The 15,384-nt window shown below is 38.4% G+C and overlaps 1 protein-coding gene across 1 annotated transcript in view; it reads right to left on the bottom strand.

Moving 5' to 3' along the window:
• Nucleotides 1-1,017: 1,017 nt before the first annotated feature.
• STX7 (syntaxin 7) overlaps nt 1,018-15,384 on the bottom strand; it is a 49,763-nt gene continuing 35,396 nt past the window's right edge. Inside the window, exons 4-10 of the mRNA XM_007456534.1 lie at nt 14,807-14,900; nt 13,982-14,119; nt 13,160-13,212; nt 12,522-12,618; nt 11,210-11,282; nt 7,120-7,202; nt 1,018-2,347 (exon numbers count right to left, since the gene is read on the bottom strand). Of these exons, the coding sequence (XP_007456596.1) occupies nt 2,255-2,347; nt 7,120-7,202; nt 11,210-11,282; nt 12,522-12,618; nt 13,160-13,212; nt 13,982-14,119; nt 14,807-14,900 (631 nt within the window). The 3' untranslated portion in view covers nt 1,018-2,254. The remainder of the gene's footprint in view (nt 2,348-7,119; nt 7,203-11,209; nt 11,283-12,521; nt 12,619-13,159; nt 13,213-13,981; nt 14,120-14,806; nt 14,901-15,384) is intronic.

The following is a 15,384-nucleotide window of genomic DNA, read 5'->3' as shown; positions in this document are numbered from 1 at the left end:
GGAGCACAGGCTCCGGACGCGCAGGCTCAGCGGCCATGGCTCACGGGCCCAGCCGCTCCGCGGCACATGGGATCTTCCCGGACCAGGGCACGAACCCGCGTCCCCTGCATCGGCAGGCGGACTCTCAACCACTGAGCCACCAGGGAAGCCCGATTTTACTATTTTTTAACAAAAGCAGTGAAGACCCTGAAGAAGGACCCAGTGGCAAAGTCTTCCAGGTGCAGTGTTCTCAGTGAGCGACACAGATACAGCTGTCGGGCACCCAGTGTACTCAGTGGGCTTGACTCCAGAGACTGCCTCCATGGTTTGCTGTCTCAGATCAAGCTTCATCTGTGTCCATATCTGTATGTTTTTTAGGGTTGATCCCATGCCTAGTAAAACAAGCTGCATTATGTTGAAACGGCAGCAGTTATTTTTCTACCACTAATCATTGTGCAAAACCAAAACATTTTCTTAATATTTAATGGCTAGTACAACAGCCTAACCCTTCATGCCACAGTCATTCAGTTTAAGCAAAGAGGCTGGTTAATCTCAGTCTGCGTTGTTCAAGTACGTCTTCAGAACACACTAAAATGAACAATATGTGTCACGTGATAAGGAAAGTTCTTCATTTTGAGACTCAGTTCAACTCAAACAGATTCAGATATGTTGTCAGTCATGAAAGTAAGCATCACCCTTTCAAAGAGATTCTAAAACTCACCTAAAGAAAAACTTTGTTAAGAACTTTAAAAAATTGGCTACTGTATTGTTTTTCATTTTATTTTTTCTAATAAAGACTACTCTTTTGTGGAAAAAACTGAGTTTTGATGACAAGCAAAGCAGCTTCTACCTATTAGCGGCAAAACGTTTTAAGATTGCCAAAATAAAAACTTTTGAGTACACCAGTACTCCAGCAAGATGCAGAATGGTGGCCATGTGGTTACATCTCCTCTGTTGAGATTGCAGTGGTGAAAGTGTGAGGTAAGTATCAAGTCCCACAGAAGCAGAGTCCTCCTGAAATAAAACTATCCAGACACTTTTTAAAATCATCTTTATTTTGGTTGCAAAGATACAATTTACTTAGTTACTTAATATTTTATTTGTTCCCATTTGAAGTCTCATAGCTTGCCATGTAAAACATTGCCTTCACTATCAAACTGCTATATAAGAACATTATAAAATACAAACTATAAACTAAGATAATCTTCTTTACAGTATTCAGATTAGTGCATTAAAACAACATTGATTAAAAAAGGCAAGTGAGTTAAGTGGCGAACATCCAATTCCCTTTCTAATGAAGGATGGTACAAAATGGTATGAAGGGAAACAGAATTTTAAGTGTTAGGTGCTCAAAAACGGTAACTGTGGGAAAGTTACTTCCCAAAAGTAATCTTTATTATTCTATAGGACATAAGAGAAGGTAATTAATTTTCCATCATAACAGCTGTGGAAATACACAGGCAAATACAAATTGGGATCTTTAGAATTCTAACACAGTAGGTATTGATCTGTCATACTCTTCCTCCAAATCACATTAAACATTTATAGTGACCACACAATCCCCTGCAAACGAACGTGAAACTTAAACAGAACCTATATAAAAACAATCTATCCTTAGTATTTACTAGCCAATCTACAGCAAATGCTTACTATATACACATCAGGAGTAAGAGATATACTAGGAAGTTATTCACTGATTTCATTCAGAATAAACAAGGGTCTTAAGAGAAAAATAACAGTAAAAGTTAAATAGACAATTTGTGTTGCTGTGAACTAGATAAAAACAAAACTCCAAACACAAACATATATGTTAATTTTTAAAGTTATTGACAATACTTCCTCTGCTGGCCCAAATCAAAATTAAATTTAAGATATGTAATTGAAGTAACACAAATGTGGGTGCATGTTACACTGTGACAGAGAGGTGCACACAGAACACACACACACCTTTGAATTTACTAATTCCAAAAACTAAGTCAACAGGATAAATAAATTATAAACGAAAGGCATACGCAATGTGGGCAAAAAACTAACAGTTACTAGGTCGAAAAGCTTGAAGCTATGCCAGCAGTGATATTTAAAAAAACTTTCAGTATTAGAAAATATCAGATTTAATCCAAAGAAAACTTCCCCCCAAATAAAAATAACAAAGTATGGGAACCATCCTTTAAGCAACAGCTTTAAAATAATAACAATAAAAAAAACCTACCATGATTAAAGGAATCTTCCTACATAATTTACATAATGTAGTGCAATAGTGTGCTCCTTTATAATATTAGCCTTTCACTCCCCATATGATGAGACCGATAATTACAATTCCGATAACAAGGATAAAAATGATGATGCACAGGGTTTTCCTGGATTTGCGCTGCAGATGCGAAAAAACAAAAACACGTTTACAGATGTAGTGGAGCACCTCTATAGCAAGTGAAGATTATTTGGTTCATTTCTAGAGTAAAATCAACAGTAATTTATTGCCCTCATTTTGGGCTATATTTTTTTGCTTTTCAATACATATAGCCCTATGCTTTCAAAAAATATTCTTCTTGAATTAATGGTATAATTCAGGGGGTAATTATTCACCTTCTGTTGGTACTTTTTCTAGATGTGTGGTTGGGCTTTAAAAACGATACAGAGAAATAAAAATGAATAACTTGAGCAACAGAGTTTACCTATGTGTGAAAACAAAAAACAGCTTAAAGGAAGATAAAAAAAAGCAGAAGGTAAATATTGGTCTTTGAAAGCAGAATTTTCCAACTAGAGGAGAACTTAGAACTCACCTCTTTCAATTTCGTCACGAAAGACAGGAAGAAGACTTAATTACCCTAATGGTTTACCCTAATTTATTTATCAGCAAAATTAGCTCCCCAGGCCAAGCTGAGTTAGTACAGGACTGGCACAGATTCATCTGCTTTCACCAGTCCTTTAAGGAAAGAGGGTGGATGGGGAGAGGTTTTGGTTGTACGTGTTCCTGCTGGCCTGATGCCTGGTTCCTAGGCATCAGGCCAGGCCAGAGGCCTTCTAGGAGGCTCCTGGGGTAGAGAGGGCCACATGGTTGGGGATTTAGGGGCTGGCCTCACTCAAAGCTGACGAAAGGTAGAATAAATGAGTCCCTTCTTTAAAGTGGCAAGAAAACTTCCCTTCTCATCCAGACACCTACTCTCTATTCCCTTTATCCAAACCTCATAGAATTTTAACCAGGAGAAACTTTAGACAGTAGTTTGTCTCTTCTTTTTATAATTAGGAAATGGAGAAAGAGAAAGGGAGAATATCTTGCCCCATGGTCATACTGCTAGTGATTATCAAAAAGAGGAGGGTCCCTTTCCACTGATGACTTGTCTACTGATCACACTGTGCTTGGGCTGTGAGCTACATTTTTTTTTTTTTTTAACATCTTTATTGGGGTATAATTGCTTTACAATGGTGAAAAGCATTGTAAAGCATGGTTTCTGCTTTCTAACAAAGTGAATCAGTTATACATATACATATGTTCCCATATCTCTTCCCTCTTGCGTCTCTCTCCCTCCCACCCTCCCTATCCCACCCCTCCAGGCAGTCACAAAGCACGGAGCTGATCTCCCTGTGCTATGCGGCTGCTTCCCACTAGCTATCTACCTTACGTTTGATAGTGTAGTCCATGCCTCTCTTTCGCTTTGTCACAGCTCACCCTTCCCCCTCCCCATATCCTCAAGTCCAGTTCTCTAGTAGGTCTGTGTCTTTATTCCTGTCTTACCCCTAGGTTCTTTGTGACAGTTTTTTTCCCTTAAATTCCATATATATGTGTTAGTATACGGTATTTGTCTTTCTCTTTCTTACTTCACTCTGTATGACATACTCTAGGTCTATCCACCTCATTACAAATAGCTCAATTTCGTTTCTTTTTATGGCTGAGCAATATTCCACTGTATGTATGTGCCACATCTTCTTTATCCATTCATCCGATGATGGGCACTTAGGTTGTTTCCATTTCCGGGCTATTGTAAATAGAGCTGCAATGAACATTTTGGTACATGACTCTTTCTGAATTCTGGTTTCCTCAGGGTATATGCCCAGTAGTGGGATTGCTGGGTCATATGGTAGTTCTATTTGTAGTTTTTTAAGGAACCTCCATACTGTTCTCCAGAGTGGCTGTACCAATTCACATTCCCACCAGGAGTGCAAGAGTGTTTCCTTTTCTCCACACCCTCTCCAGCATTATTTCTAGATTTTTTGATGATGGCCATTCTGACTGGTGTGAGATGATATCTCATTGTAGTTTTGATTTGCATTTCTCTAATGATTAATGATGTTGAGCATTCTTTCATGTGTTTGTTGGCAGTCTGTATATCTTCTTTGGAGAAATGTCTATTTAGGTCTTCTGCCCATTTTTGGATTGGGTTGTTTATTTTTTTGTTATTGAGCTGCATGAGCTGCCTGTAAATTTTAGAGATTAATCCTTTGTCAGTTGATTCATTTGCAAATATTTTCTCCCATTCTGAGGGCTGTCTTTTGGTCTTGTTTATGGTTTCCTTTGCTGTGCAAAAGCTTTGAAGTTTCATTAGGTCCCATTTGTTTATTTTTGTTTTTATCTCCATTACTCTAGGAGATGGGTCAAGAAGGATCTTGCTGTGATTTATGTCATAGAGTGTTCTGCCTATGTTTTCCTCTAAGAGTTTGATAGTTTCTGGCCTTACATTTAGGTCTTTAATCCATTTTGAGCTTATTTTTGTGTATGGTGTTAGGGAGTGATCTAATCTCATACTTTTACATGTACCTGTCCAGTTTTCACAGCACCACTTACTGAAGAGGCTGTCCTTTCTCCACTGTACATTCCTGCCTCCTTTATCATATGTGCGTGGGTTTATCTCTGGGCTTTCTATCCTGTTCCATTGATCTTTCTGTTTTTGTGCCAGTACCATACTGTCTTGATTACTGTAGCTTTGTAGTATAGTCTGAAGTCAGGGAGCCTGATTCCTCCAGCTCCGTTTTTTGTTCTCAAGATTGCTTTGGCTATTCGGGGTCTTTTGTGTTTCCATACAAATTGTGAAATTTTTTGTTCTAGTTCTGTGAAAAATGGTTGGCAATGTTTCTTAAAGTAGACTTATTAATTTCCCAAATCATTCCCATCCTTGAATATGAATGGAAACTGCATTCAAAATCTCTCAACATTCAAATAAACCATAAAACACAAAGAGCTAAAAAAAATTCTAATACTGTCATTTAAAATATAAATGTTGAGTTTTGCTCCGTTACTTATTCCTGGCCCAGCTGTAGCTTTCTATATTTCTCCAATGGCTTGTATATCTCACAGCTACATGCAGGAATCCTTTTTCTTACAAAGTAGAAAAATTTGTAATTTACTTTGTGTCAACTAGAAGTAGCATAAAATTTACAAAAAGAATATGTTCCTGACTCTGAAATTATCCTGAAAACTTATACTTTTCAGTATTCCAAATGGCCATCTAATTTTTCAACAGAATATACTCTGCATATATTAAACACAGTTCAAGTTTCAATCTCATCATGCCCATGTATTTTCCCCAGATTCCACCTGGTTACCGCAGACCCATGTGTAATGTGCCTTCATCAACAATGAGAGCTGTTCCCCTAGAGTATCGTTTTTCCTGGGGCACCCTCTCCAGCGTGCGGTGGTGAGGTCCTGGGGTGCCATGGTGATGAAAGCATCTTCCACCTTCATGTTCATGGTCCATCCAAACTATTTAGAAGCACTGCACCATATTTTGCAGAGGCATAAGTTTAATATCAAGGCTGCCAAGTGGGACTATTGGGAAGCTGCTCTCTTTCCAGCCCTTGTGTTGCATGGCTCTTTCCTCATCCCTCCAGGGCCTGTGGGATTAAGGATGGGGGCAGCTCTTGCTCTGGAGGTACAACTTGGGAAGATGTGTTCCTAGGCCTTCCCTTCCACAAGGAAGAGTAAAACTTGGGGATATATCTATATCCCCCTGAAGTCCAAAAGGAAAACGAAATTACATGGAATCCCCGTCACTGACGAATCCTGCTAAACACTCTGAGCAGCTATAACTGTTGGTATTTACAGATTACTCTGTGTGTGTGTGTGTGTGTGTGTGTGTGTGTATGTGTGTGTGTTCAACTATTCATGAATGACACCTACATTCTAGGACATGGTTACATTAGCTATCCTGAGCTGCACATCTGAATCTCATGCACAAAGACAGTAAACATGAGTTACTCTGTCGGTGAGCACAACTGGTTGTATAACTCAGCATCCTCTATATGCACTGATTTGTCCAGTGAAAAAAATGAAATTGAAACTAAAGGGAACTTCTAAGATCAATGAGAAAAGCGAAAAGCAATTAAAAAATACCTAGGATGGTGATAATATCTTAGAAATTTTATAAGAAGGTAATAAGTTTCTGAGAAAATAATTATGAACAACTACATCAACAAAAAAAAATGAAGTTTTAAAAGGGAAATCAAATGCTAGGGTGGTATTTCGGGGTTCCCAAAGAGCCTGGGCTTATCTTTGTTAAACGTCAAAGATCTACATATTAAGTGATATATTAATAGTTCATGGTGCTAATATTTGTAGTCCTTTATATATATTTATATTTGACTCATACCTATGGATTCCCTATACTAACCTGATTCACTTAAGAAGTCAGTTCATTCGTGGTGAAGAGTCTGCTGAATGCTGACAGAATACCCACTGGTCAAGAACACTCACTCTAAGCTAATATAATTTCCACAGGACCTGAAGAGATCTTTCTGGGACAAGGATCTTTGCCTCTTTAGTCCATAGTATCATTGACAAAAAAGAAAGGTAGAAGGGAACAGCAAGAAACAGAGGGAAATCGCTATCAAAGAGGTTTCTGGGTTGAAATGTCAAAATGACACCGGAGACCAGAAGTTGTCAGAAAAGACTGGAGTTGTGTACTGCTCCCCTCAAGACTCTAAACTTCCCATCCCTGTGGGCACAACACTGGTTCAAACGTGAAAACAGACAGGCTACATACACGTAGTTTGAACTGACTGGCATATTTCTAGCCTGTCTTCCATGGCATTTTGAATTTTAACATCTCCAGCCACTTTAAACCTGATTTTACACACACACACACACACACACACACACACACGTTTAAAAGTCTGACTTATAAGACAATTTAGCACAGTTAATATTACCTGATAGTCTGCCGCCCTTGACAGCTGCTGGTTTGCTTGCTGGACGTGCACCTCAGCATTTTCCACGTTGGCTTCTATGCTATCTTTAAAATAAAACATACACACAAAACGGGTGCTGATGCTCTAGTAACAGAGCTGTATCAATCACCAGATTTTATTCAAGGTAAGATTAAACATGTTCACTATTCAAAGGTTAATATTAATAGTGTGTGGGTAAGGCTGAATTTTTTTTTTTTTTTTAGTGATACTACTTCTCAGGTGATCCAAACAATACTGAAGAATTTGAAGGAAAGAAACTTGATTATCTTCATGATAGTGCCCTCCAGTTCTACCTGGTAACCCCCAAAAGTACCGTCACCAGTACCTGCATTCTGTGATGGCCAACTCAGCAGCAAGCAAGCACCTGAACTTTGGTTTAGGGTAAATATAGGGAACTGAAAACCGTCATCTGCTGGGTGGCCCTCATCAACCTCCTTCTGTGCTGAAACCTAGGCTCCCTGAGGGTCCCCAGAGCCTTCTCAAGTGGTGACATTTTCCTCCCCCTGCCTTCTCTGGCCTGGGGGTGGAACAGGTGTCAGTCTGTAGGATGGGTGACCACTGTTTCCTCCTCCTCCCTGCCGACTTTCAGTTTTAGAGCTAATGCTGTCCAACTCATTCAACCCTCCTTGCTGCAGATATCCACAGATGTCTCTTCTTCTCATTCCTTGAATATTTTAGCCCCTGAGTCACTGATGTTCTTTTCAATGCTTCTACTATCCCACATTTTGGTGATTTCAATATCCAATTGCTGCTCTATGAATAGGTGGCAATCAAAGAGTATGTAGCCAATAAACATTAAAAAAAAAAAAAATCCAATTGCTGAGCCTCTAATACCCAGGCCTCTCAATTGTTTCAATACATGTTTTTCAAAGACTTTGCCTGTGGCGCTTTCCGAGCCACCCACATCCATGGTCACACCCCAAACCTGTCATTACCAATGACTGCAGCTTCTCTATCGTCTCCGTTCCAGGTGTCACTCTCTGATTACCATCTGCTACCTTTAGAGTTCTCACCTTCTAAGACCCCAGCTTTAGTGATCCTACCACTTTTTCACTACCCCTCACATACTTCATGTCCTCACTTTCCTCTTCCCTAGCCTAGACTCCATATACACAATCATCTGTCACTGGTTTCTTGCATTTAACCTCAGCCCTCTTCCCTCCTACTATGGTCACAGTTAGGTGACAAAACCCCAACCTGTCCCATGCAGCTGAAAATGGGTGCAAAAAAGAATCGCCGTGATGACTTATTTCACTTTAAATTCTTGACTGCACAGCACGCCTGCCTCATCTCCCCAATTCCTGCAACACTAAGCCACACTTCCTCCTCTCTCCCCTAACTTCTCATGCCTCGTCACGCGTTGTCATTCTCCACCAGTGACGTTACTTCTAGATCACTGAGACAATAGGAACAACCAGAAGACACTTCCACAATCTCCTTTGACCCTACCCACCACCACATGCAACAGTCTCTGCGCTCGGACTCCTCTCCCGTGGTTAGGGAGGACCTGTCCACGCTCAGCGAGAGCCAGCCTCCCCAACCTCCCCATGCGTGTACTTTATCCCATTCTTTGTTGCCTAGCTCAAAGGCTTCAGGCCGGCAATTTCCTCCCTCTCACTATCAACACTTCTTTCCCATCAATCCTATTGCTGCCATCTTAAAAACACACAAACAACCCCCAAACCCCTCATTTATGCCACGCCCACTGGCAGCTATGACCTCACTTGACTCCTAGAAAGACTTGTCTCCACTTGCTATCTCCAGTCGCTCTCCTCCAAGCGTCTTCTGAGCCTGCTTCATCATGCTTCCACCTGCGCTATTTCACCAGCACAGCTCTCATCTGAGGTCACCTATGCCCTACACATTGTTAAATTCAGCAATCAATTCGAAAGCCTCAGTTTACCTAGGCAAATAGCAGCATTTGAGAGAGCTGACCTGCCGTCGCTCTTGAAACGCTTTCTCCCCCCCATTCTAAAACTATACATTCACGTGGTTTTCTTCTGTATCACTAGCTACTCTTTCTTGGTCAGTTTTGTTCATTCCTCCTCGGCTCTCTAGGCTCTAAATCAGGGATCAACAAACTTTTACTTTGTCTCAGATAATAAATACTTGAAGCTTTGCAGCTCATTCATATGGTTTCTGTCATAAATACTCAACTATGCCTCTGTTGTACAAAACCTGTTGTAGGTAACGCATAAACGAATGGATGTAGTTTGCCGACCACGCCCTAAATATTTACAAGTCCTCAGACACCCCTCTTCTCTATCTACACTTATCTCCTAAGAGATCTCACCTAATCTCGTGGCTTTAAATACCATCTATGTACAGATAACGCCCAGATTTATACCCCCAGGCCAGACGTCTCCCCTTTACCCCATCTTCTCTGTACCAATGCCTATCAAACCTTTACCCGGGTGACACCTGGCCCCTGAATCGTAACAGATCCAAAAATCACTGATTTATAGCCATCCAAACCAGCTCCAGTGACAGATTTCCACATCTCAGAAAACAGCACCGCCAAGATTTTTGTGAGCCAGGCCAAAACCTTACAGTCATCCTTGAATTTACTCTCTCACATCCATATCCGGATAGTCAGTAGATCTTTTTGGCTCTACATTTAAAAAATATCCAGAATCCCACTGCTTCTCACCACTTCACTGCTTCCGTACTGATCCAAGACAACACAGCTGCTCACGTGGATTCCTGCAATAGGCTTTTAAGTGTTTTGTTTTTGGTCTTGTCCTTTTGCAGTCTGCTCACCTAAGTGAAATGATAACGCTCCTCTGCTCAAATCCTGCTGTGGCTTCCCCTCCATTAATACAAAAACAGTCCTCACGATGGCTCAGGGGCCTATGTGATCTGGTCTCCTGTGACTTCTGACATCGTCTCCATCCTCCTCTTGCTCACTCCATTGGCCCAAGATGTCAGGCGTGCTTCTGCCTGAAGGCCTTTGCACCTGCGGTTCCCTCTGCCTGGAACACGTTCTCTTCTCTGCTCCCTTACTTCCGTGAAGTCTTCACTAAAATGTCACCTATCAGTGAGGCCTTACCTGACTCCCCCAGAAAAGCAGCACATTCCCCCCACCTCCTGCAGTCCTACCCCCGACCTGGCCTTATTTTCCCCGTAACACTTATCACCATCTACTTACTTTTCTTTCTGTTTTAATTGTCTCTCTCTTCCAGTTAGATTATAAGATCTTTTATCTGTTGTTTAATTTCAGCTGGATCCTCAAGGCCTAGATTTATGCCTGGATATAGTAGGCATTCAATAAATATTTATTGGATGAATGAATGGCTTTTGAAAATTTACCCTGTGATCTACTGGGGCTACAGAGGAGGGTAAGAATGGACAAATAATAATTATATTAAACTATAGGTCCAAGCATTTCAACTGAACCAAATTCAGAAAATGTATTAAATATATGCTTAGCATACCCACAGATATTTTCATATATCAAAATGATAAAGATGATCAGAATCCTGATCAATGTTGACAGCTACACCTTAAATGAATTACTTAAAGGAAAGTCTTAGTCACTGATTTTTTTTAAAGAATTTTTCAAAAAGAATTCTCAATATCTAAGTAATACAACTAAATTAATGTACTAAAAAAGCTATAAGAATTAATGTTCAGGTAAATGGCTTCTTATTCCCTCTACTTTAAAAGACAAGATAGTGTGCACAATTATGAACAGATGTTTTCCCCAAAGTCCTTGGTGTGATAAGAATTAAATTGGGATAAGACAGAAACCAGAGATCCTGGAAATAAGCTAGAATGATGTTAAATGTTACCTTCCATGATCTCAGCAGCAGTAGACCCTGATTAAATTTGGAACTTCTTAAATAAATGAAGCTGGTCATTTCCACCAGTAGGAGCCAAAAACGAGATCTGTTTTAGATAATGCCAAGCGTGATGCTTTGTCTATTACAGACACTATACTTTTGATTTCAGGAGGACTGAAAGAGAGAGAGGAAGGAGCTACCCTGGCTTGAGAAGTTACCACAGGTAAACTGCATGTAGCTTCCTTCTGCCTCTAATGAGTAGGGCTTACCTATTACATCTCCTTGCTCATGAATCATCATTCCCAAATCTTTAAATATTTCATTAATATCCATAATATCAGCCTAAGAGGAAAAAAATGCATATTATTGTAATCAGAAATTCAGTCCCCAATCCACAAAAGAAGAAAATTTTAAAAAACACAAACCACTGCTCATACCTAGGTAAGCATGCATCTGGACCTAATAACATATATTTGGGGAATATCAGAAAACTATTTTACTCTAGGCAATCCCAAGTAAGTAGACTCTGAATCTCAGTTCTCTAAAATAAGTCTGTGATGTTAAAAATATCAAGTGATTCAGAGTGGAAATGAAGGACTATACAATAGAGAAGGGTTGTGGGTTACTGAATTTATGTCATGCAATCTGATTGGTTTTGTTATCATGAACAGTATTTCCTCAAAAAAGTAAAAAATATTCTTATTGTATTTCTAGTAAAAATGTATATGTCAATTTGACACTTTAAAAGAATAAAACATTAGATGTAAATTCAAAGCCTCACATTAATAAATCTGAATATGCAATGGAAGAGTGATGGATAAATAAGTTATAGATTTAATTTTCTTCAATATATAACTATTATTTTGCTTGATTAGAAAGTCAAGTTTAAATACTTTATTCAGGAAAGGTGGGGCAATTTACATATTCATCCTGTGCCTTAGTTTCCCTATCTGTAGAAGGGCAATGATAATGACACAGTTAATTACTTCACAGAGCTTTTATGAGAACTAAATAAGACAATTAACATAAAGAATTGATCACATAGTGCTTGGTGCATGAAGCCCTCAATAAATGGTAGCTATTGTTAGCTAATATTAGCCCGCTTTCTAGGGAACAGGTAGGTTCCCTAAAAACTAAGGCTACTAAACCTTTTAGACCTCTCTGATATCCTACACACACTAAAGAGAAATGAAACACTTTTAAAGCCCTTGGAAAAAGTCTTATTCACGCAGGTGTGATGTGTATCATGTGCTGTGGAAGCTATCTAGACTCTCTGAACAGACCTTTATCTCTAGACTGATAATTTTCTCAATGCTCAGGTGGCTTGAGATGACTTAACAGAATTAAAAAAAAAAAAAAGGTTGGAGTAGAGGGAAGTATATTTTCTCATCCTTGCACAAATTCTAAAGAAATTACTTTTTTTTTTTAACAGAATGACTCTAATTTATATGAAATATGCCATCAAATTGATATATTTATTTAGTTTTCTTTCTTGACCTCTCTCCCAGCATCATCTAAGCATCCTGAGGACAAACTCACTAAGAACAGAGCAGCAATCCAATTCTGCAATGTAAAGCTTACTTCAAGTTGCCTAATAGAAGACTCTCTCTCCTGAATAAGGCGGAGGTCATCCTCTGTAATTTCTTCATCCTGCACCTGCACCTGAGGTTGAGTTTGGCTATTAAAAAGAAAAGAATACGTAAAAAAGAAAAATCGGTATGAAAACAATGAGGCTTCCTTTTTATTTAAGAAATATTTATTGAATAGAATATTTTTTCTTCAAAGTCATAGAACTGCTCACTTAAATTCAAAAAATGTAACAGAAATGTTAACCAAATTTTATTCATGCTTCATTTCAATGATGTTATGTTTAGAGTTATTTAATTATTGCAAACTATTATATTTGGCAAGTGAGTACTTCTTGGTTGATTTAAACTTCACATATGAGAATAATCTGTATCAAATAGTAATTAAGTCAATAATATTTATTTGTATAATTAAAGAGTATTATTGCTATACTGGAATATTTTTATATATTTTATAATAATGACTGAAAAATTTTCAAACTTATTGTTTTCTATTTATAAATAGATATAATTTATCTATAATTATGTCATGATATAATATACTGAAAGCTTTAATTCTGCCCAGGGATTGTGATGTAAAAAACGGATTTGAAAAATTATCTTTTGATCTGTATAATGTTTTATACTTCTTACCTTTCCCAGGACACGAGATTCCTTTCTTTTGAGCTCTCCTCAGGAAAACCACCCTGAATAATTTAGTAACAGAATGGATTGAGAAGATGCAAAGGAAAAACACACAACACTCACATTTTACTTTATAATAATCTAAACTGATTTATGTACACACTGGAGTGCAGGTGTAAGAAAAAAGAGAGAAAAGTTCTTGTTCTAGTATTTTAGGTCAATTATTTCAAGTAATAAAAAAAATTATATCCTAAGCTGACAAAGAAGGAATTCATTAAATATTCTCAAGGGCCAAATAACAAATATTATTTGATTAAAACATAATGTAGTCTTGGAACCTCTATATTAAGGAACAACGAAACAACCTGTGATAGTTTCTAGGGAGATTTAAAATTAGATTAAGTCAAGATTCCACTCTAACTTATCCTTTATTTTCTCCAGGTGTACATTCGTTTTAAATATTCATACAATATATTCACTGTTCATTTATATCATCTTCACATAATGCAAGATTAAAGTGCTCTCTACACTAGCACGAATACAAAGTAACAGCCTCAGGCTCAAGTTAGGATTTGACTCTAATCTTTTCTGACAAAACATTTCTATATTTTTACATAATCTTTTGTTCCACAACATTGACAGAATAACCACAATAATACATAATGATCATCCTTCTTAAAAACTGATTAGAAACACCTGAAAATAAGTATTCAAAAACCCATTTCCAAGATATTCACAGGTCTTTAGGACTCAAGAGACATGCCGTATAGCTCTTCACGGGGCCCTTGGAGGGTACCACGTTCTTTTTACAGTGCTGCTTTAAATACTTACAGACACTCTGGAACTGGCTCTTACTCGAGCGACAAACTCTTTCTCTCTCTCAGCAGCCTGTCTCTGCGCCTTCTGAAAGTTTGTCAGTGATGTGGTGAATTCCGCCACTAAGCGATCCTTCTGTATTTTCCTTTGACGCTAGAGAAAAGCGGGGGGAAAGAAACCTACCAGAATCAAGCTGTGAAGCTCTATAGAATTTGCAAAAGTTGTTTTGCCAGTAGCTGGCTCTTTATTTAATTCTGAAAATTTCACTCACTCTCCTATTACAGGGCCTTACTGATGAACTCAATAACATTTTGAACAATTTGACAGTATGTTCAAATACTGTGCTTATTTTACCTTGAGGCAAAAGGCCCATAATGTTGGATTTCTCACCTCAAGTTCTCATCCTAAAAACTGGACCATGATTTTACGTTAAAGTATTTTTTTAAAAAATGAAAATAAAACCTTTGACTCACCTAATAACTTCCACTAAGTAATAAGCAGGGTAATAAATACATGTGCCCCTAGGAAACCTCACATCTTGAATGAGCGTGCATGTTATATGAAGTCAGTCCTGGAAGGCCAGGAAACAATTACTCAGGAAGCATTTTCTGAGCACTTACTTAATTATGGATCAGGGCAAGTGCATGGAAATAATTTTTGCTTTACTGAACCAAAGGATACTACCTGGGCAATTAAATATAGTCTTGTGTTCTGTGAACTAATCTCAAATTGATTTTTTTCCCCCTAATTTCCTTCTTAGCACAACAGTTCAAAGATCCTACAATACATTTGATTTCTTTCACATTCAATACATCAACAGTGTGTCTTAAAGCTTCATACCTGGTCACTGGGGGTGGTGGGTAGAGATCCAAACTCTTTAATGTACTTATCTGTTTCTTTGGCAAGTTGGTTCGTATATTGCTGCTTCTGTTGCCTAAAATGAGAAAACACGCATTATAGCGAAAGAACTAACACATTTGTTTAAGCTACAACTCTGCCACTTGATTCAACCCTGATGAATAGTTTTAGAAAAATCACTATTTTATAGACTGGCTCCAAATTTTCTCTATGAAAACAAAATTTTCAGGTTCTATTCTTTGATAAATATTGAACAAATACTATGGGGAAGGTTCTTTACTCACACATGGAGTAACCAAGCTCTGGGAAATAAATCAGCAGCCATTTAGAAAGGAAGATGACAAAAGCCAACACGAGATTGTAAGGTGTCTGATGTTTGAGATTTGGTGGCTGTGGGAGCCTTTTATGTGCATCCCACAATTGGGAGGTCAGTTGAATAAGTAAAGAAGATTTGTTGTCTTAAACTCTGCCCAGTTCCCAGGTCTCGGGGTACAGCCAGCCTCTCATATTTCTCTACCCGAACATTTATATCCTATACTTAAAAAAAAAAAAAAAAAAAA

This window comes from Lipotes vexillifer, unplaced genomic scaffold (assembly GCF_000442215.2).
Source record: "Lipotes vexillifer unplaced genomic scaffold, Lipotes_vexillifer_v1.1 scaffold438, whole genome shotgun sequence".
Taxonomy (NCBI): Eukaryota; Metazoa; Chordata; class Mammalia; order Artiodactyla; family Lipotidae; genus Lipotes; species Lipotes vexillifer.
Note: the sequence above shows the minus strand (reverse complement) of the source record. Positions and strands in the feature narration are given on the sequence as shown.